Source organism: Pelodiscus sinensis, chromosome 23 (assembly GCF_049634645.1).
Source record: "Pelodiscus sinensis isolate JC-2024 chromosome 23, ASM4963464v1, whole genome shotgun sequence".
In the NCBI taxonomy this organism is placed as follows: domain Eukaryota; kingdom Metazoa; phylum Chordata; order Testudines; family Trionychidae; genus Pelodiscus; species Pelodiscus sinensis.
Window position 1 is genome coordinate 4,425,511 of NC_134733.1, and position 22,622 is coordinate 4,448,132.

Below are 22,622 nucleotides of genomic sequence, written 5' to 3' on the forward strand. Positions count from 1 at the left end.
TTTGCTTTGGAAGCTGCAGGTGCTGGGCCAAGGGGCCATGGCCCTTCCGCTGATCGCCACAGATCTGGCCCCCTGCCCCTCCTCGCCCTGCCCTATGGCCAGGGACCCTCCCCCTGCCCTGGGGGTGTGGGGATACAGGCCAGGGGCTGCTCTTGCCCGCCCAGCCCAGCCCACACCTGGCTTCTGGCTTGGCCAGGGTTCAGGACCGTGTGGGAGAGGCAGGACCTGGTGGGACCATTGAGGGGGCAGGCCAGAGAGGGCTGGTTCTCTCTCCAGGCCTGGTTTGTGGGGGCTCAGGGAATCCTTGGCAGCAGAGAAGCAGGAGGGGGAATCGGAGCCGGCTTCCCTCCCTGCCACTGGCACCGAGACCCAGGGAGGGGAGAGCGTAAGACGAGAGCAGCCAATAGACTCGCATCGGAACAAAACCTGTCCCAGCGGTACCTAGGGATGCGGGGACCAGCAGATCTGCAGCCCTGGGCCGGGAGTCAGGTGGGCCACGCCAGCTGCGAGGCGTGGGACCGGCGAGGACACGGCTACGGCGCACCTCTCGGGAAGGGCTGGCGGGCTCCGGACCTGGCAGGAGCAGGCTCCTCATGGATGTTCCTTTTCACACGGCGCGTGGGGGTGGGTGTTTGGTACTAGTCGCTTTGTAGTTTTGTTTGGGAATTCTGTGGTGCTGTCCCTCGTTGTTCTGTGTTTGTAATATTTCACCCGGACCGGGACTCAGGGCTTTTGGGCTCCCACTGAGTCAGTGGGTGACGTGGGTCAAGTCAGTGCCTTGCTTTGTGCCTCAGTTTCCCCATCTCCCATGAGGAGAGTAAAATACTAAGTAAAGGCCAGGAACTTAAGATTCCTGAATACCAAGAATGTCTGGAGTTGTCATAATTCACAAGAGGAATTGTGGAAGAGATGAACCCTCGTGCCTTGGGGTTAAATTGTCCTCTGACATGAGAGATCAGGATGAGAGTTACGTGGGGGCACGTCTGCTTCGGTGGGGTTCTTACAGCTTCCTGTGGAGCATCTGGAAGTGGGCTGTGATACCGGCAGGATGCTGGGCTAGGCAGATCCCTGGTTGGATCCATTTGGACAGGTCCTGAGGGCCTGTTGGCTGACAGGTGCAAAGGGAGGAGCAAAGCACCTGGCAGAGCTGCTGTGGCCTTTCTCCGGGTGCATCCTTGTCGATGGCGGGAAGACTCCATCCAGGCCGGGGTGGAATGGGGCTTGGCTGCACTGAGATGTGTTCCCAGTCGAGCAGTGGCAGGCAGGGCCAGTGTCTTGCTGTGACCCCTGGGGCTCCAGCCCCCTGGAAGGCAGGAAACACAAGCCAGGCACAGTCCTGGTGGCCGTGCACCTTTCCGGGCAGAAGGGTCTTGGAGGGATGGCTTGGAACGGGCTTGTCCCTATAGCTCCACCACCCACTTTCCCTCCCCCTTCCCACTCCCAGAGCCTGCTCCATGGCCTGCCCCGGATCTCTCGCCACCGGGTGGGAGCTGGGGAGTTGCTAATGGGGTGGGAGAGGGCTCTGTTGTGAGCCAGGGTTGCTCTGATGGCTGGGATTTGGAGGGAGGATGCAGGGGCCACCAGGGAAAACGAATGCTCATTACTGAGCTATTATTGGGTTCCTCGGCTCTCCCTGGAGCTAGCGCAGGGCCAGCTGCCTAGCAGGAGGGGGATCGCCAAGACTCGGATCCTTGGAGCTGTTCTGTGCAGCCTGGGACCACCAAAGGTCCATCCAGCCCAGCGTCCTGTTGCCCGTGATGGCCAAGGCCAGGTGCCCCAGAGGGAGTGAACAGAACAGGGAATCCTCACGGGATCCCTCCCTTGTCACCCATTCCGGCCTCTGACAGAAGCTAGGGACACCATTCCGACACATCCTGGCTACTAGCCATTGATGGACCTATCCTCCATGAATCTATCCAGCTCTTCCTTGAATCCTGGTCCAGTCCTGGCCTTCACAACATCCTGTGGCGAGGAGTTCCACAGGTCCACCGTGCACTGCGTGAAGAAAAATTTCCTTTTGTTTGATTTTAAACCTGCTACCTGTTCATTTCATTTGGTGACCCCTCGTTCTTACATTGTCACCTTGGTCAGTGATGCGGAAGGGCGGGATATAGGCGATTACATCCTGCTGTGTGCTGGATGCAGTCTCTGGCCAGTGAGTTTGTGTTACAGATAGGGCAACTGGAAGTCTGCCCTGTGCCTGTTGGGTGCAGCATACTGAGTCCAGGAAAGATGCAGAATTGGTCTCTAGCTGGACACTGTGTTTCCTTAGGACTGGCCTGTTGGAAAGTGGCTTAAATCTAGGTCTCCCCAGCACCCACTGATGTCACAAGCGGAGACTCCCTTGCAGCTCTTGAGGCTGAGAGCCAGAAGCCGTGTGCTCTAACTCTGTCTCTGCCACTGACTCAGTGTGTGGCCTTGGGCCAGCCACTTCTCTGCCTCAGTTTCCCCATCTATCAAATGGAAGCTAACGATGCTGACTCGTCCTGCCCGGCACCCGTGGAGCTAATTGGCATGTCTTTCGAAGCTGTCAAGTGCTAAAGTCTGTTTGTTTGCATTGCCCAGTGCCCAAAAGCCCATTGTGCAGTGTGTAGGGTTGCCAGGTCTCCGGTTTTGAATGGGACAGTCCAGTATTTGAGCTTTTTTGTTTGGGAAACAAATTGAGAAAATAGAAATGTCCGGTATTTTCTAAGTAAGTTGTAATGTAGATTGTGATATAATGTCAAGCGTGTCTGGTATTTTTGTTGAAACCATCTGACAACCCGAGCAGTGTGGGTCTAAATGCAGATGAACCTGCCCCGAAGGGCATGTAATCTCCTTTAAACCAGGACTCAACAAGTGAGTGGAATAGGCCGAGGAGGGAAGCAGAGGACAGGGATAAGATGGTGCCGAATCGTTTGGAAGCACTTGCTCTCCTCCTATGGCAGGGGTGGGCAGCAAAAGTGTTTGAAGTGGTCGCGGGCTGTCGTGGAAGGGGCGGAGCCTTGGGCGGAAGGGGCGTGGCCTTTAAATAGCAGGAGTTGAAAGGGCTCCCAGGTATCATGTTAGCGGGGACGGGAGCCGCGAGCCCTTTCAACTCGCTGCTCTCGTCCTTCCTGTTAGCGCGTTGCCGGGGTTCACGCGAGCCCTTTCTACTGCCTCTGTTTAAAGGGCTCATGCATCCTGGCTCCCAGGCAATGCCATGGGGGCGGAGCCAGGAACTGCTGCGTGGACCAGATGAAAGTCCGGCCCACTGACGGGCTCTTGCCCTGCCCTGTTCTATTGCTAAGCAGCTACTTTCAGCTCTGCCCTGCAAGCTGGCCAGTGTTACTGGGGAATGGTAGGCCGCTGGGCACAAGCGGGTCTTGGGGCGGGTAGCAGGGGTGTGGGGTGGCATCGCTGGAGGGGCAGAGCAGAGCAAGGCAGGGCCTTGATGCACATGGCAGAAACCCTGGATCTTCTGCACAGTGGAAGGAGAGACACTGGTGGGGGGATGGGCCAGGAGGGTTATTTCAGCAGCAGCACGTTTTATGGACTGGAGACCAGGCCAGGTGCCAGCCAGGCCTCCGACTGGAGTGTGGTTGTTGGGGGGATGGATCTCGGAGGAGCAGGAACCGGCAGGACTTGGACACAGGAGAGGCCGCTGACGTGGAGGGCAGCAGGGTTTGAACAGTATGGGGGAGGCTGGGCTGAAAGGTCCATCTGGGGCGTGGGACGCTGAACCTGGCCACAAGACACTCGGAGATGTCAGAGCCAGGGACTGGGGGGGAGGAGCTGGAAGGCAGCTGTTGAGTCAGCGTAAAGATGGAAAATGAAACCATCGGAGTGACATCACCCAGGGAGAGGGGGCAGACGTCCTGATTGGCCATGTGAGTGGGTGACATCACCCAGGGAGAGGGGGGCAGACGTCCTGATTGGCCACGGGAGTGGGTGACATCACCCAGGAGAGGGGGCAGACGTCCTGATTGGCCACGGGAGTGGGTGACATCACCCAGGGAGAGGGGGCAGATGTCCTGATTGGCCATGTGAGTGGGTGACATCACCCAGGAGAGGGGGGCAGACGTCCTGATTGGCCACGGGAGTGGGTGACATCACCCAGGAGAGGGGGCAGACGTCCTGATTGGCCATGTGAGTGGGTGACATCACCCAGGGAGAGGGGGCAGACGTCCTGATTGGCCATGTGAGTGGGTGACATCACCCAGGGAGAGGGGGCAGACGTCCTGATTGGCCACGGGAGTGGGTGACATCACCCAGGAGAGGGGGCAGCTGTCCAGACCGGCTGAAGGGACTCACCACCATTTCCACTGGGGATGGTCTCTTAGCAACATTTTTAATACCCATAAATGGGGTTTGAGAGCCTCCTGGGCAATAAACAGCCATTGTGGGGAGAGAGTGGTCCAGTCACAGGTTAATGGCCAGATGCTGGAGGAGACGGGGGTCCGATTCCCACCCCAGGTGCAAACTTTGGGAAAGAATCCAGCCCGTCAGTTGGCTAGTTGCCCCATGTCCACTGTGATTTTTTTTTTCCCACCCCCAGGGGAGAGGCAGTGTGGCCTAGTGGCTAGCACCTGTGATGTGAGAGGACTGGGTGCTGTTCCAGGCTCTCCTACTGATTTACGGAGTGACCTTGGGCCCATCTGTCCCCATCCCTCCCCTGACCCTCCCCCCGTGTTCAGTGGGATGGGCCCCTTTGGAAATCAGTCTGAGAGTGGCAGGAGAAAAGCTGTTTGCTTCATAGGATTATTTTTTTTCAAATCCAGTTTCGGAGAGGGCCCCCTTTCACAGCGAGGCACTACCCGAGAGTCTGGGTGATATGCATGCAAGGACCCTGGCGATACTAGTACTTGGCGTGCGCCCGTAGTTGGCTCTTGGATCCTCTATTCCTGGAGGGATCCATTATCGCCTGTTTCTCCTGTGCCAGCGAGTATCTGGCACGGCTCAGGTAGTTCAGGCAAATATCTATCCAGCCCAGACGGACTGTCTGTTTCCACAGCTTGTAACTGTCTCTCTGCTGCGGGGTAACAGCTTGTGCTGCGTTCCTGCTGTTCCCAGGTGATGGAATGTCCGGGCTTTGTGTGTGTGTGTGCGTGTCCTCGGCAAGTTTCTGTCTCACGCGTTCCTTCCGCTGCTCGTTTTGTAGCTTTGAGCGACTGACAGAAGCCGTGGCTGGCGGGTAGCGGGTGTGCTGGGAAACCGGAGCCTTCTCACAGCCAGCATTCCCCCCCATGTGTTACATCCATGTGCGGAATGACTTTTGTGGTGTGCACCAACAGGGAAGGGGCTGTGTCCCGTAACAAAACTCATTCTGCACATGGACTGTGTGTGGAGCCAACCCCCCGATGCCAAGGGGCTGGGATGTGGGAGGGGGCTTGGGGCTAAGGCAGAAGGTTGGGGTGAGGGCTCTGGCGGAGGTGAGAGCTCTGGGGTGGGTTTGGGGTGTGGGCTGCCCCAGGGAGAGGTGATACCCTGGTCCTCTCTCACTGCAACAGCTTGGGGCCAGGTGAGCAGCTCTTCTCCGCAGCCGCTGCAGCTCCAGCGGGCACAGCTGGGGGATGGGTGCCTCTCCCCCCGCTGGGGCAGGGCCAGGTTAGGCTGTGTGGGGGCCAGAGAAGGGGCCCCTGTCCCCTGGGAGTGGCAGCCCCAGGTTGGGCACTGTGGCCGGGGAAGGGGCACGCTCCTCCAGCTCCTGCATGGGGCTCGTTAGGCAGCAGCCGCGCAGCCTAGAAGGCACCTAGCTGTCGGGTTCTTTCTAGGTTCCAGCGGGGCGCGGACGTGGACCTGTCTTGCTTAGTTTCCTTGAGGGAGATTGTCACTCTTGGCTGTCCCATGACTGTGGGACACCCAGGCAAGGAGGCGATGGCTGGTCAGGCCCATCCCTGAGCTTCTGCGTGCGCGGGCTGGGTCAGTACCTAGTGGCTGCGGTAAGTTCGTGCCTTGCTGATTGTGATGGAATCTGGGGAAGCGCGGCATGCTGCTTGCGTCGGAGCGTGGGAATAAACGGGTTTCTTTGCCAACCTGAAATCTCTCGCCAGCTTTGGCGCCAGCCTCTCTGGCACGTTTTGATCCTGCGTTGCTTCCTTTCGGTCCTGCTCTTGGGAAAGGATCATCTGCATCACAGCGAGCGGGCCCGGCTCCTCTTTGAGCGAGTGGCTGAGGCAGGAACAAACTGTTTTGGCCTTCGCTTGCCTTTCCCAATATCTTGATGGGCTTTTCTGCTTGAGCATCTTTTCTCAGTCCTCCTGCAACTGTGAAATCTTTTTCCTCCCATAACTGGGCAGTATGAGCTCAGTTTCGGGTCTGATGCTGCTGGCCTTTCATTGGTGAACTGGTGAGTCGCACTCACTGCTCTCACGTGGTCCGTTTGGATGCCTCCCAACTTGCCTTTTGTGTTCAGCAGGTGATGTTGATCTGTTCCCTTCCCTGGTAAGGGAATCCTGTTCTTGGCTGATTTATATTCCGCATGGAGGTCCTGACTCTGCAGTTCTCCATGTGGGTGGGTAGTAAGTAGTGCGAAGGAAATGTTGTGGTGGTTTGTGATCCATTCTACATCCTCTTTCCTCTCCCATGTAGCTAATCTAGGCTACGTCTAGACTGCAGGCTTTTTTCGGAAGAGATCTTCCACAAAAACTTCTTGCACGAGAGCGCGTCCACACTGCAAAAGCGCATCGAAAAAATGATGCGCTGTTTCAAAAGAGAGTGTCCAGACAGGGCCGGCCCATAACATTTTTGGCAGCTGAGGCGGGGAGCTCAAATGACACCCCCTTGCCCCCTTTTCTCCTGCCTGCCTGTTGTGTCTCTTGTGCCCTCCAGCACAGCACTCCCCCACCTCTGTGCATCTAGAGCAGAGAGAATACATCTGCACTAGCAGCAGACACAAGTTTCTACATTCTGGGTCCTAGTGGCGCACCCCACAGTCTGGCAGCTGAGGTGGCCGCCTCAGTTTGCCTCATGGTAAGGCCAGCGCTGCGTCCAGGCTGCACGGACGCTCTCTCGAAAGTAAGCCCTGATTGCTGTGCACAGAAAGCTCCTGTGCTTTTTCCTCTTTCCTCTTCTTGCGCAAAACCCCCCTCTTCCTCGTCCTCACACGCCTTTTTGTGCAAGAACGCTTTTGCAAAAAGGCTTTTTCCTCCTAGAAAGAGGAATACCAGTTGCGTAAAAAACCCTCTGTTCTTTCGATTCTCTCGTGCAAAAACGCATTTGAGGTGTGGACGCGCCACGAGTTTGTGTGAAAAAACGGCTGTTTTTCCGCCAAAACTCTAGTGCAGACCTAGCCCTAATGCATCCTGTCTGCCAGTCCCAATCCTCAACCGCTCCTCTTCAATCCTCCTCCTCCGCTTAGGGTTCTTCGTGTAAATGCGAGCGGCTCCTGTTCTGGTATCAGGGGCCCGTAATGTCTGTTAGAAGTGGCCCCTGGCATAATGAAATCCTCTTTTAAAGGTAGCAATCCATGATTCAGGCCTTGCTCCAGGAAAGGGTTGGGCATGAATTTACCTTTCGCCCTTGTGAATTGTCTATTGACTTCAGTGCTGCTGCTCATGTGCTAAAGAGCTTCATAGAATGGGGCTTTCCAGGTTGTTGCCACATTGTGGCACTTCCTCTACAATTGTGTTCATTAGCCAATGAGAGAGTTGGCATGAATTTTTCCAAATAACATATCGGCCACAGACATTTTTACTTTACGTTGTGAGATGAGAGAGTTCAGCTGTGGCTTCTCTTTTATCAGCCAGTAAGTCGGACCGTGGGTTTTGCTGTCAAAAGGGTTTTGGTCTCCCTCGCTCTCTGCCAAACTCGCCCAAGTCTTTTGTGGCCCAGCCCAAATTGGAACATTCTTCACTGGAAAAGTCTGGGCAGTAGGTCTCTGAAATAGCAGAGGAGCAGGACTAATACCAGCGACACTTCTAATACCCTCACGACACGGTAAAAGTCCCAGCTTAGACCTTGATTCGGCTGACTTCTCCCCCGAATGCCCTGCATCATGCCTAGCATCATGGCTCTTTTCTTGAGAGAGTTTAGCTGTGGCTCCTTGAGCAGGTTTCAGTGGATTATGTTTCCACTTATGTCTTTATTTAAATTACACAGATCAGTGCATATTTGCACTTTAGTTCTAGGGCTGCAGCAGAAAAGCCAAACATAACTCAAGAAGTAGGTTGTTTTGGGTTGTTGTTTTTTTCTGCAACCCTGGCATTTACATTTTGCAAGGCACAACTTGTATCTTTTCATTCAGGGTGAATGATTGGGGGGCATGGGGAGGGAGCATCACTATTTCTGATCCCTCTGTTTTATGTCATTTTCAATGCATATGTGATTCCACGGCATTTGCAGCAAACAGCCTGGCAACTGAGGCATGCTGTACACTAGAAAATTAGGTACTTTTAGCTACGTCAGGCAGGGATGTGAAAAATCCCGACCCGAGCAGTTAAGCCACCCTCAGTCCCCATGTGGACAGCAATAGATGAATGGGAGACTCCCTCCTATTGGCGTGGGTGTTGATGCTGAAGGCCCTGCTATAGCATTTTAAGTGTGTACAAGCCTGAGCTTTTGATCCTAGCCCTGCTGGGCCAGCCGTAGGAATTGCTTGGGAAACTTGGAAGTGACCCCCTTGTAGAACGAGCTGTCACTGTTCCCTGTCTGGGGTAGGATGTCAGCGTTCCTCTCAGTTAGGGCAGCGCTCTGAGCTCCTCTCCTATGCTCCAGCCCCCCCGCCCCCTTAAAGGCAGATGCTCTTTCCTTCCACTTACCGAAGTGGCCTTGGGGCTGGGCTTCGAGGGACAACGATTTGTGGGTGGAGCTAGAATGCGACCGGGCCTCCTGTGGGGAGGCAGGTGCGAGACTGGCCCTCTTCCATGGCTGCTCCTGACTCTGGCCACGCTCCCCAGGCCCCGAGTACCTGCCTCCCAGGGTTGGGTTTTCAGGGTTTCTCTACAGGGAGCCTCCAGCAATGGGGACAGGGTGTGCAGAGCCCTAAAGCAAAGGGCAGAGAGACAGCAGCCCCAGCGCGGTCCCATCAGCGAAAGAGCCAGGAGGCTGCTGGGGGTGTGTAGAGGGCAGGGAGGTTAATTGTCGGGTAGCTGTGGGAATGTGTAACTGCTGGAAATGTTAGCAGCTATGCATTAACACGGGGGGGAGGCTGGCACGCGCAGGGAAATGTTAGCTACACATTTACACATGGGAGGGACAGGTGTGAGGGCACGCAGGGAAATGTTAGCTACACGTTTATACACAGGGTTGGCACACGGGAATGTTAGCTACACGTTTACACATGGGAGGGACAGGTGTGAGACAGCACACACAGGGAAATGTTAGCTACATGTTTACACATGGGGTTGGCACACGGGAATGTTAGCTACACGTTTACACACGGGGGGACAGGTGTGAGACGGCACGCACAGGGAAATGTTAGCTACACGTTTACACACGGGGTTGGCACACGGGAATGCTAGCTACACGTTTACACGCGGGGGGACAGGTGTGAGACGGCACGCACAGGGAAATGTTAGCTACACGTTTACACACGGGATTGGCACACGGGAATATTAGCTACAGGTTTACACGCGGGGTTGGCACACGGGAATGTTAGCTACATATTTACACACAGAGGACAGGTGTGAGACGGCACGCACAGGGAAATGTTAGCTACACGTTTACACACGGGAGGGCTGGCGCACACAAGGAAATATTAACAGCTACAGGTTTACACACAGGGAGCAGGCAGGTGGGAGCTGGCACTCATGAGGAGCCGGCTTTTAAGCGGGCTTCTCCGGAGCATTGGTTCCCCCTTCGAACCTCCTGTGTGGCTGGCTCTGTGGGAGGTGACGGGGGGAGGAGGAGGCGGCTCTGCGGACGCCGGCAGGCATGGAGAGCCGGCTCCCTGTGCGTGCCAGCTCCCACCTCCCCGCCCCCACCTCTGATGCAGAGGCAGCGAGGGGGGGTGGGGCGTGTAGTCGGTCGTATTAAGCCCATGGGTATCGGTTAATCGTGTGAGCACCTACGCGTTGGCCTCCCTTGCAGAGGGCGAAGGGGATGGTTTGACTCTGAGCGGGGCCCACGGCACGGACCAGCCCCCCTGGGGAGGAGGCGTAGTTCGTGGAGACCACGGGGGGGGGGGGGGGGACTAGCGAGACAAGGCAGCCTGGGTTCTGCTCCTTGGGCAGAAGCCCCACAAGACACTGAACTCCCCCCCCCAATAACTGTGCTGGCAGCGGCCCCGTGTTGCCAGTTACCCGTCACGCATGGGGCCTGAATGTGAGATTAGCTCCTGTGTGCTGGTCTGTGTGTGAGCGCTGAACCCCGCCCCCCCTCCGGCATGTGCTCCAGCGGCCAGCTCTCTTACCGCCCTAGACACGGGGGCTCTCGTAGGTGGCCCCTGCGGAGGCTGAGCCCCCTTGCGCTGGGCGCTGCGCAGGCCAGTCGCGTGGTGCCCACCCCGAACTGGGCCGGGGCGCTGTGGCACAAGACAGGGGGTGCCACTCGCGGCGGCTGGAGGGACCTTGCACACAGGCCTGTGGGCAGGAGCAGCGCCGTTGAAAATCCCCCCCCCCCCCCGTGCGGCACGCGGGTGATGGGCCGCCGCCTGGGAGGAGGGCGCCGTGTGAGAGCGTGGCGCCTTGCCCCCACATAGCGTGACCCCATGCCGGCTGTGGGGCCAGGCTCTCGCGGGCCGGGCCATTCCCGGAGGCACCCAAGCCTCTCGGGATGTCGTTGGTCACCCTGTCGGAGACCTGCTGCTGCCCCTACGAGCTCGCTGCCTCGGTCAGAGCGGGAGAGTGAGCTTGGGCCGGGGGCTGGAACCGATCCTCCCCAGCAGCCGTTAGCGGGGCTGGGTCGCTGGAGACTGACAGGCCCTGGCGTCTCAATGCCCTGAGGTGTCCAGTCCCCCTAAGCACCCGCACTGCCCCCTGGGGAACAAAACATACGAAATCAGGGCCTGTCCTTTTCGGGGCTGTCGCAGGCCGGGTCTGCTCCTTCCGGGGCCTCGGCGACGTCGCCCACGTTCGCGGCTCTAGCTCCGGCGCGTTTGGAGGGGCAGCTCCCCGAGCGCAGACACATGCCACCGTGAAACGCATTTTCACTCCCGGCCAAAGGCAACGCTCTGCCATGTAGACCCTTCCCGCGGCTAAGCCAGCGTCTGTACGAACGGCCGGACTGGGTCGCACCAAAGGCCCGTCCACCCCAGTGTCCTGTCGGCCGACAGCGGCCAGCGCCAGGCGCCCCAGAGGGAAAGAACAGACCTGGGAATCGTTGCGTGGTCCCTCCTGTCGCCCATGCCCAGCCTGTGAAGAGCTTGCGAGGGGGGAAGGGGAAATAGCTCAGGGCAGACAGGCAGTGGGTGGTGTGTTATTAACCCAAATAATTATAACTCAGTTAATTTCTGGTGTGTATGTAAATGAGACACTGCATATTCATTAACTATGCAAATTAGATGGTATCCGTAGCATTAATTCTCCAGCTTTCTGGCCGCCCAGCCAGCGGTATCCGTTGTGGACAGGAGGAGCCCCGTGTACAAGTGGCCCCCGTTTTGCCTGCCTGCCTTGGGTTTTGCTCCTAGCTTGAGATACCTTTGGCCAGACTTGCAAGGGTGCTGAGGGCCCACATCCTCAGCTGTCATCGGTGGGAGAGTCGGGTGCTGAGCACGTTGGAAATCCGGCCCAGGGTGTGCCAGGCGTGGGAGTGCAGGACCCCGGGGCTTCGTCCCAGAGGGGCCGGTGCAGGAGGTGAGGGGGGATCCATTTGGGCTGGGACTGGCTGGCGTCCTTCCCCCACTCCCTGGTACGGAGGGAGAGCTGCTGAGATCCCTGTGCCTGGGACTCGGCTCGGCTCGGTGCGTGTGGGTGTGGGTGTAACACCCGAGAGGGAGGGGGAGGTGGCGGCTGGGGCCAGACTTTAGGCCCGTCTGTCTGGCTCCTCATTCCCTCCCGGGGGAGCAGTGCAGGCCAGGAGCCGGTGCGATGGCCTCGCCTCGTGTGCTCGTACTGGCAGTGAGCAGGGGCGAGGGCGGGGCCACTGAGGGAGGGGATGAGAGGCAGCCAGGCCAGGCATAGCCCGACTCGGCTAGCTGTGTTCGCCCTGGCAGAGCGCGAGGGGAAATCCGTCCCAGGCAGAGAGCGTTCGGTGTCGGGGCTGTGGGGAGAGGCACCGTCCCTCCGGGATGCATTGGGCAGCTGGGCCTGCTTGGCCATGGGAGCTACTCGGCTGGCACCCGATTGCTGGGGCATTGTCGTATCGTTGCCCACAGTCGAGGGCAGGGCCTCTTCTTTGCACCCCCCTGCCCTGGGTCTGGGCCCTTGGAGGAGCTGGTGAGGTGGGGGGGGGGGGTGTTGCACAGCGAAGGGGGCCAGGTGGCGGAGGCTGTTGCTGTTTCGTTGTCTTGCAGGGGGCCCTCCCTGGTCTCGCCCTCCCTGTACAGGGACGCTGCCGGCCGGCCTGGGAGGGCACCTCCCCCTTGGTTACCGGGAGCCGCAGGCCTTCCCTGCATGGGGCGCAGGGGATGCTGCCCTCAGCCCTTGGGGACTCCTCCCACCTTGCCCTGCTTTGCCTGCGGCCCTCAAAGGCCGTCCCCTTCTTTCCAGCCAAAAGGCTCCTTCGCATCCCCCGCTCCCTCGGCCTGGGGGGGCTGCGCCTCACCCCAGCCAGGCAGCGCCCCTGTCTCCGGTGCCGAGGGGGAGTCCTTGCGGCCATGGAGCCAGCCTGCCTGAGGTGGGGCCCTGCTGCCTGTCAGTGCCGCTTTCACCGCTGGGCCTTCCACCGCAGCCCTCTCCTGCTGGCAGCTGGCACCAGGGGATAGCCCCCCCCCAGTGCCCTGGAGCCTACTGAGGGCAGAGGGGCTGCCCTGGAACGGAGGCCCCGGCCCTGCTGGCGCGTGTGCACTGTGGCACAGGCCTGGAGCAGCTCAACCCTGCCTGGGCCTCGGTCTCTCCTGCCGTCTCTGCCCAGCTCTGCGGGGGGGGGGGTGAAGGGCCGGGGGGGGCAGCTGGCCACGCCAGATTGTGCAGCGCCCACTGTGTGGGGGTGGGGGAGGGGCCCCGAGCCCGGCAGTGAGTCCCACCCTATGACCCCCCCCTCTCTTTGCCTCCTTGCAGGATGGCGGAGCCTCGCTTTAACAACCCCTACTTCTGGCCGCCCCCTCCCACCATGCCCAGCCAGGTAAGAGCCCCTCCCTGCCCGGCAGCCAGAGAAGCCAGGAGGGGCAGCTGTTTGCAGGCGTGGGTGAGGTCCGGCTGCAGAGCAGTGCGATCCCAGGTAGTAGCTGAGGGGCTGGGGCAGGGCCAGCGGAGACCCGGGGCAGAGTGCCGGGCAGGGCCATGGCTGGGAGGGAGACAGACCATGTGTCAGGCCCACGGGCCGGGGAGTGTCATGCCAGGGAAGGGAGCCCCCCGGCCAGGTCCAGGGCTAGAGAGGGATGAGCCAGTCCTGGGATCCTAAGGGTGGGGGGTGAGCAGCGTCTCGGGGGTCCCTGAGCTGTGGCTGGCAGGGGAGGGGGGGTGCAGAGCAGAGATCCAGCCGGCTGGGTGGGTGGGTGGCAGCCCAGTGCCACGTGGCAGCGTGGGATCTGCCAGTCCTGGGGCCCCGCTGCATGTGGGGAAGCAAGCAGCTCAGGTGGGAGCTGGGGAGCGGAAGTCTGTCCCCGTTTCCCTAAGCTCCCCCGTAGCAGCCCTGGATGGGAGCGCCCTTCCCCCCACCCCACGTGGCCTTGCAGGGGAGGGGCCGTGAGCCAGAGCAGTGGCCCTGTTGGGGGCTGGGAGCCAGCGTCCCTCCCCCTGCGCCGGGCTGGGGCCGGGACCTGCCGCTCTCCCGTGCTCTGGCGGTGACTTGGGCGTCTTGCTTTCCTCATCCCAGCTGGACAACTTGGTTCTGATCAATAAAATCAAGGAGCAGCTGATGGCAGAGAAGATCCGGCCCCCTCACCTGCCCCCCACCTCGGTGTCCTCCCAGCAGCCCCTGCTGGTGCCCCCCTCGCCTGCGGAGAGCAGCCAGTCCATCATGTCCCTCCCCAAATTGCAGCAGGTCCCCGGGCTGCATCCGCAGGCCGTGCCCCAGCCCGACGTGGCCCTGCATGCCCGGCCGGCCACCAGCACGGTGACAGGTAACCACAGCCCAGCAGCACTGGGGGGGGCCGGGTGCGAATCTCTGCACCCGCAGGAGGGGACAGGGCTCCAGGAGAGGGGCCAGATTACCTGGCAGGATCTCTAGGCAGAGGCTGGCGCTGCAGCCCCGAGACCATGTTCTCTTCCTTGGCAGGAGGGTCTCGTACCCGCTGCCCTCTCTGCCAACGGGGTCCGGAGGTGGAACCGTCAGGGCCATGTAGGCCCCTGCGCCTCCATTCTCAGGGGCTGAGGGGGGTTCTTTTGGGGGGGATGGGCCTGCCCTCCTCCCCTAGCCAGGGTCTCTGAGTGGGATCCAAGTCTGGCGGGAGCCTCGCCTGTCTGGGGAGCCTCCTGCGAGGGGGGCTCGGTACCCCGAGCCTGGCTGTGTCTGGGGGACGGCGCTTGCCTTCTCCCTGCATGCCAGTGACCCCCCCCCCACCCGCTTTGCCTTTCAGGTTTGGGGCTGAGCTCCCGAGCCCCGGTGGTCAGCACCTCGGAGTCCAGCACTGGCACCAGCACCCCCTCCACCCCCACCTCCACCAGCCAGAGCAGACTCATCGCCTCCTCGCCCACCCTCATCTCAGGGATCACCAGCCCCCCTCTCCTGGACTCCATCAAGACAATCCAGGGGCACAGCCTGCTGGGGGCGCCCAAGGCAGAGCGGGGGCGGAAGAAGATCAAGGCCGAGAACCCGTCGGGGCCGCCCGTCCTGGTGGTGCCCTACCCCATCCTGGCCTCGGGAGAGACCGCCAAGGAGGGCAAAACCTACAGGTTGGCTCCTACCCCAGCAGGCTCCTTCTGTCTCAGGAGCCCCGGGCTGCAGGAAAGCTTCCCACAGGCCTGCCGGGCGCTCCCCTAGCAGGGCCCCGGCAGGGGAACGGCCCCTTTCTGGTCTGGTGCCGCCCTCCAGCCTCCGTTTGGCCAGGCCTCGCTGCGCCAGGGTCCCACCCTCCATGCCCCCTGTCCCCCGCCGGGGTAGCACGGGCCTGGCATGCCCGGTTCATGTCCCAGCGCTGGGAGGGAGCCGAGGCCACTGACTAGAACCAGGGAGTGGGAATCAGGGGTGTGGCTCTGACGTGGATTCCCTGGGCATGTTGCTTCTGTGACTCAGTTTCCCCCCGGGTGGAAATGGGGGCTCACAAGTGCCTGTCTTGGGGGGCTGAAAGGCCACGATCCTGTGGCTGCTGACTGATCCTATGGCTGCTCCCACAGTGCTAGTGGGAGGAAGTTGGCTCCTCCCTCCAGGCCCCACATTGCTGGCCACTGCTGTGGGTCCCCCTGGCTAGCTGCTCAGCCCCACCCCGCTGGCTCCCCATGGACGTCCCAGCGCCAGCCGAGCAGGGGAGGGGAATCGGACAGGTCGGAAGCCAGGCCTGGCAGGTGTAACTGGGCCATGCCGGCCGGACCTGAGGTACTCCTGGGGCAGGCTCATGCTCAGCGCTACGCTCAGGCCTCAGCCCCGCTGGCACCGGCAGCATGTGTCTCAGGGCAGGGCTGGGCTGGGGACGTGCTGCTTGTGGGGCCCTCACCTGCTGCCCCCGGGCCCCTCTCGCTGTCCCTCCCCAGGTGTAAAGTCTGCCCCCTGACCTTCTTCACCAAGTCGGAGATGCAGATCCACTCCAAGTCGCACACAGAGGCCAAACCCCACAAGTGCCCGCACTGCTCCAAATCCTTCGCCAACGCCTCCTACCTGGCCCAGCACCTGCGCATCCACCTGGGCGTGAAGCCGTATCACTGCTCCTACTGCGAGAAATCCTTCCGCCAGCTCTCCCACCTCCAGCAGCACACCAGGTGAGGGAGCACCGCAGGGCCAGGGCGGGAGCAGGGGGCCTGCCTCAGCAAACCACACCTGGGCCTGTCTGGCTGGACTGCTCAGCCCCGTGCAGCTAGGGAGCCGTAGCTGTGTCGGTCCCTCTGCCCTCCTACTGGCCCTGCGGTGCTGTGCGTGGGAGGAGGACGTAGCCCCGAATTTCCTGCACCCACCAAAAGTGCCAGGCACTCTGAGATACCGGCCTCAGGAGTCCCAGAATGCACTGGGGTGCCACAGACGGGGCAGGCCACTGCAGTACCATCAGGGGCTTGGTCTAGAACTAGATCATCGAATGCCCTGCGTAAAAATTCACCTACATCCATGTGCCCTAGGTCTTGTGGGCATGCCCATGGCTCTAGAGCTGCCCTTGCACCAGTGTGTGTGCAGTGCCCCTGCTCGGCAAGGGAAAGTTCACGTGCCTGTGGCGCTGGGTCTGCCCTTGCACCAGTGTGTGTGTGTGCGGTGAGCGTGTGGCACGTGCCTCTGCAATGCACAGGAAGGTTCACATGCCTGTGGTGCTGGGTCTGCCCTTGCACCAGTGTGTGCGTGAGCAGTGAATGTGTGGCACGTGCCTCTGCAATGCACAGGAAGGTTCACATGCCTGTGGTGCTGGGTCTGCCCTTGCACCAGTGTGTGTGTGTGCGGTGAGCGTGTGGCACGTGCCTCTGCAATGCACGGGAAGGTTCACATGCCTGTGGCGCTGGGTCTGCCCTTGCACCAGTGTGTGTGTGCAGTGAACGTGTGGCACGTGCCTCTGCAATGCACAGGAAGCCTCAAGTGCTGAAGCCAGATTCTGCCTGTGAACGTGCCTGGCCTCCCTTTTGCATGGAGCTGGGGCATCTCACTGACTGGCCCTCCCCCCTTCCCCCCTCCCCTTTCCCTTGGAGTCCCGCTGTCTAGGTCTGCCAGGGCTGGTCCCTCTGCTGGACGGTCTGCCGGGGGCTCAGAGCATGGCCAGCTGCCCGGCTGATGGGCCCAGGAGCACCCTGCGTGTCCTGGGTTCTTGTACCTCCCTCCGGAGGGAACGAGACCAACTCCACGATCCTGCTGAGCAGGAAGCAACTAACTTGTGGGGAGGTGCCAGGGCTGTGGCAGGGTCTGTCTCCCCCGCCGCGTTCGCTCAAGTGACTTCTGTCGTCTGCTCTCCCACCGCTAGGCCTGCTGGCCCTGCCCGCGCTTGTGTGAGGTGCCAGGACTTCCGCGGGCACGGTGCTGCGGGGGCTGGGCAGGCCCGGGAATCCTGTCCCAGGGGATTGAGGGAGAGGGGCCGGAGTGGGCAGACCTGGCAGCACTGAGTGGCACTCGGCAGGGCGTGACGCGTGGTGGCTGGATGTGTGGCAAACAGGGCAGTCAGGCTGTAACTCCTGGGAAGGGAAGGGAAGGGAAGGGAAGGGAAGGGAAGGGAAGGGAAGGGGAGCTTGCTGGTATGGGAGCCTTCTTCTCTGTGCCTTGCAGCGGGGGGGCGGAGGGGGTCCGTTTCCTTTGCTTTACTGGAGGGGCTGCCCTTTGGGGGCTGAGCCCCTTGGTCCCTGAGCGGGGCTGCCTGGTACCCCGCGTGGGCTGGGGCTCACCTGCCGGTTGCTGTGTTGCAGAATTCACACTGGCGACAGACCCTACAAGTGCCCGCACCCTGGCTGTGAAAAGGCCTTCACGCAGCTCTCCAACCTCCAGGTCAGCGCCTGGCGGGGGCCGAGCCTTGTGGGGGTGGGGGGAAGCAGAGAGCTCTTGATGGGAGTGGGGGACAGAAGAGAACAGGCTGCGGGGGGCTGGGGAGGGGAGTCAGCCCTGGCCTAGGCCATGCAACTGGGCAGTGGAGGGGAAGCGGGCGCCGTGTCCTCCGCCCCAGTGGATGTGAGTCTGGGGAGCAGCATCAGTGTTGGGGGATCCGGGAGTGGTGTGGGGGGGTCGACAGTTGTGTGTCATCTGCCGTTGGTGGGGGCCAGCTGCCATACGTGGGTCTGTGTCCCCGGGAGGGGAGGGGGCCGGCTGCCATATGTGGGTCTGTGTCCCCGGGGGGGGGGGGAGCTGCCAACGGTGGTGCCACATAACGCCTCCCCCTCCCCCCTGCAGTCCCACCAGCGACAGCACAACAAGGACAAGCCCTACAAGTGTCCGAACTGCTACCGGGCCTACTCGGACTCGGCCTCGCTGCAGATCCACCTCTCGGCTCACGCCATCAAGCACGCCAAGGCCTACTGCTGCAGCATGTGCGGGCGGGCCTACACCTCGGTGAGCGGCGGGGAGCCGGGCCGCCCGGCCATGCGGGACGGGGGCGGGGCTCTGCCCTGCGGGAGGGGCCTCCGGGCAGGGGAGGCTCTTACGGCGCTGCAGGTTCCAGCCAATCACAAACCACCTGGCGAGAGACTCGCGTTCTATTGGCTCGAGCCTGGGCCGCTTCCCGCCAGATGGAGGGGAGCCCGTGGGCGAGCCAATCGGTTTGTCACATCCCAGTCCTGGCGCCTGCCCAGGCATGTAAGGGGTGGGGGAGGCTCTCCCTTCCGGGCATGGGGCACCGGGGGCGGGTCAGTGCCCCCCCGCTGCAGCTCTTACCCCCCCACCCGGCTTTCTCCCCCCGCAGGAGACGTATTTGATGAAGCACATGTCCAAACACACCGTGGTGGAACACCTGGTGAGCCAGCACTCGCCTCAAAGGACGGAGTCACCCGGCATCCCAGTGCGGATCTCGCTCATCTAAACCGGGGTTCCCTCGCCCCCCACCTTGTGCAGCTCCCCCATTCCGGCCTGCCCGGGGCCAGAGGGCGGCTTGGAGATGATCACACGGACCACCCCCCAGCACCGCTACCGAGCGCCCTGCCCGCCGGGCCAGGGGGAGCGACCGAGAAGACCCGCGTCTCTTAGGAGAAATGAATGACTGAATTCATGTCTGGAGAACGCCCCTCGGCCCTGGCCCCGCACCCTGAACCCTGCCAGGAGAGCCAGGGACTCGCCCACAGGTTTGGTGACATCCAAAGACAATTTCAGAGCACTTTGAATCTCTGTGTTTGGTTTCTTCATTTTCTTTCTTTTTGTTTTGTTTTGTTCCTTTCTTTCTGCCCTCGCCCCCGTCCTCCCCGCTCCCCTCTGGATATGCGCAGAGATAGATCTGTATTGGCCGAGACGTTGGTGCTGCTAAAACTGAACCCCCGCCCTGGACAGAGAAGCGCTGGCGGGGGTGGCAGGCAGGATCCCGGGCCTGGCGCTCCGGCTCCTCCGCTCTCAGGACGAGACTCTGGGATGTGCCCAGCCTGGTGCTTAGTACCTGCTGCCCCTCCCGGACTCTCTCTTGGGAGCCCCTGGGAGGCCCCGGAGGGGGCTGGCTTCGCTCGCCGGCTGGGGTGAGATCTGCAGGCGCTGGCGAGGGGTCGGGTGCTGGAGCCACGGCCCCAGGAGGAGGGCCCGGTTCCGCAGACGCCCTGCTCCGCCCTTGGTCTGATTTTGGTGGTTTCCTTTGGTCTGTTGAATTGGTTCTGGTTCGAGCTGTGGGGGGGCGCTGGCTGCACGTTGCCCCTGCGGCGCGGGGCGTCCCGGCTGCAGGGAAGCGGTGGCTTCGGGAGCCCACGCCCGCCTCCCACAGGGTCACCCCTGTGCCGAAGGGCAGCCCACAGGTCCCAGCGTGCCACGTTCCCCTTGGGGCTAAGCAGGGTCCCCCAGATGGTGCCAGCGCACTGCCTGCTGGGAGCATCGTGGGGGGGTAGCGAGTTGGCAGGTGGTGGCCAGCTCTGGTATCCGCCTCGCTGGGGGCTGCCCTTTCCAGCCCCTGACTCTGCTAGGCCAGGTGTGGCACGTGGCAGGGAGGGGCACTTGGGCCCTGGGCTGAAGGGGTGGGAGGGGTGTGGGGCTCACAGCAGGAGCTCTGAGGGGGGCGTGCGAGGGGTGCCCTCCACAGGCTAAGCAGGGGCTCCACAGCAGCCCAGGCTACCAGGGCTTCCAGAGCAGCAGCCGCCCGGGCCAGGGGCCCTGGGATCTCCTCTCCCCCTCACTTCCTGGAGCCCGGTTGCCTGGATTGGGCCCCCGGCAGAGCGTTGCTGGCCTGGTGCCCACCGGGACATCTGCTGGCTGGCGTGGGCCCCGCGAGCTCTGCGTACGCTGGCCTGGGACTGGCCCCGGTGCCCTGTGCGCCACTCAGTTCTGCATGGGGCTGGCGCTCGGCCAGGGCCGGGCTTTGGGCTGTACGCGGGCCGGCGGGAGTTGCGGGCCAGGTGGCTCGCAGGCGGGGCTGTGCTGAGCAGCCGTGACGGAGGCGGGGGGTGTCGACGGGCGGGGGGGGGGGCGGGGGCAGCCTGCCTTGCCCTGTTGCTGGCGCTGGGGCTGAGCCCTGACTTTAGCGCTGCGTGGACCTGTTGGATTCTGCTGCCGGAGGTCAGTGGAGTAGGAGCAAGCTGAGCCCCGCGGCTCCTGGCTAGAGGTGCCAGAGCAGCTCCCTCCCGAGCAAGGGGGCAGGAAAGCCAGCGTGCCCTGGGGCAGTGCCCGTGGAGTTGGCTCTCCGTCCTGGGACTGCGTGGCGGGTCAGGTGGGTGATGGGACAAACACTGAGCGGTCTGCGTTCCCGGAACGGCATTTCTCCCCCTTGCCCTCGGAGCAGCTGCACCCCCGGAAACCAGCCCCAACAGTGCAGTCCCACAGCAGGGCCGTGGAGCAAGCTTGGGGGAGAAATCTGGCAACACAAGGCCCCGCCCTTCCCTGGGTCACCCCATTGTGTCCAGGAGAGGTATGGTTCTCGCTGCTCCACCTGTGATCCCCTCAGGACAGCTGGCACCCCAGCTTCCTCTCTGGCCTTGGGGGGCTGCAGAGCCTGCTGCCAGGGCAGAGGGGCCGGAGCGTGACTCCCCCGGCGAGGGGGCTGTGCATCTGCTCCCCCGGCCCTGCCCTGCTGCGCCGCCTGTTCCACGCACGGAGACGCAAAGAGCAGAAGGGACTCTTCCAGATGTGGCAACGCCTGCAGGGCAGCAGGTTTGGAGGGGCCTGAGCCAGCCAGAGCGACGGCGGCGGCAGCAGGAACCAACCCACCAGGGCAGTATCCTTCGGGCAGGAGCTCCGCTACTCTGGCAGGGCCGTGGGAGGGTCTCGGTAGGAACTGGTGCGGCTGGCTGCTCACTCCCCAATCCAGCAGGAGGCGCTGTGCATTGTCCAAGAAAACACCCTCCCCAGCAGGAGGCGCTAGAAAACACCCTCCCCACCTAGACCTCGTGCTGCCAGACCAAATCCCCCAACCAAGAGAGCTTGATGCTAGCAGAACGGACCCCTCCCCTCCCCACCAGCAATTCAGAGATCCCTTCCCATGGGGTGAAACCAGCCCAGTATGGGATTGAAAAAACAGCAAGCAGATGGGCCCCTCTTGGGAAAGCCACGCCCATGCCGGAGTGTGTGTGCAGATACATGGGGTTATAGATATAGATAGATATATATGTGTGTGTGTTTGTGTGGGTATATATATATCTATAGATATAGATAGCACCTATGTATAAAGGCCCGCTCCTGAATGCCCGGCACCCCCAGCTCTCCAAGAAAGACTAGACAAAACCGCATATATATTATGTACTCTTTGGTTCCGTTTTGGATATTAACTGTGTTATTTTTATACACTTTTTAAGCCTTAACTATATCATTGTTTTACCAGGTTGTTTGTTTATTGCCTATTCTGTTTATTAATTTGATTCTCTTTTTAACCTGCCCCCTGCCCGGACCTTTGTTTCTGAATCGATGTTGTACGATATTCAATATTGTAACCTTTTTGTCAGCATGTTAATACTGTGTAAATATGCCTCTTATACATATTGTTAACACATCTTTTTTTCATTTTTTTCTATATGAAAACCCAGGCCACGTGTCTCTAGATCTAGTTATTACCTTATTGGAAAAGAAAAAAAAAAAGGATTCTCCCTCCCCCTTCTCTCTGTCTTGCATTGTGGTTAACGGAAAGACATGAAGAGGCTGCGGCTTCCGCATCGAAAGTTTGCATTATGTTTAAAAGGAAAAAAAAAAGTTTTAAAAAAATTCAGAACAATTTTGCTCTTTGTATTTCTGTTGTGAAAACAAATAAACTGTCCATGCAAACTTCTCAAGGCCTGGCAGCTGTGAGGCGGGTTTGTTCTGAGCTAACCAGAGTGGTGACTGGGTAGGAACACAAGCTGGGACTGTAGTTTGGGAGTGGAAATTGGAACTGCTAGGTGTTGTCCTCTGCCACCGATGTGCGGTATGACCCTGGCAGAGTCACTTTGCCTCCAAATCAGTTTCCCATGTGTAAACTAGGGATGATGAAAGTGAGCCACTGCTGAATGGTGCTTTGTGATCACAGATGAGACAGGAAGGGGAGTGTGATTTGAGTGTGTGGTGGACACTGCAGGTGTGGGGGAGGTGTGCACTCTGCAGGTGCAAGGGGACCTGAAGCAGCATTCATTCATTGCTCTAAGTTGTTCTCAGGCAGTGAGTGCACAGAATTGCAGAACTTTTGGGCTGGAAGGGACCTCGAGAAGTCACCTAGTCCAGCCCCCTGCACCGAGACAGGCCCAAGTAAACCAAGACCAGCCCTGACAGGTGTTTGGCCAACACTCAGCACGCACACATCAGTCGTCACCCAATGAAATTAACAGGCAGTGGACATACTTCGTCACATAACTCAGCTAACCTGTGGAACTCCCTGCCAGGGGATGTTGTGAAGGCCAAAAGCCTAACTGGGTTCCAGCAAGAATTAGATTAGTTCATGGGGGATCGCTCCATCAATGGCCATTGGCCAAGGTAATCAGGGATGCAGC

The 22,622-nt window shown here is 60.5% G+C and overlaps 1 protein-coding gene across 1 annotated transcript in view; it reads left to right on the forward strand.

Moving 5' to 3' along the window:
• The window catches only part of ZNF362 (zinc finger protein 362), a 39,608-nt gene extending 17,680 nt beyond the window's left edge, over nucleotides 1-21,928 (forward strand). Inside the window, 7 exon segments of the mRNA XM_075906643.1 lie at nucleotides 13,056-13,119; nucleotides 13,813-14,059; nucleotides 14,516-14,831; nucleotides 15,627-15,851; nucleotides 17,463-17,541; nucleotides 17,941-18,099; nucleotides 18,449-21,928. Of these exon segments, the coding sequence (XP_075762758.1) occupies nucleotides 13,056-13,119; nucleotides 13,813-14,059; nucleotides 14,516-14,831; nucleotides 15,627-15,851; nucleotides 17,463-17,541; nucleotides 17,941-18,099; nucleotides 18,449-18,565 (1,207 nt within the window). The 3' untranslated portion in view covers nucleotides 18,566-21,928.
• Nucleotides 21,929-22,622: the final 694 nt, after the last annotated feature.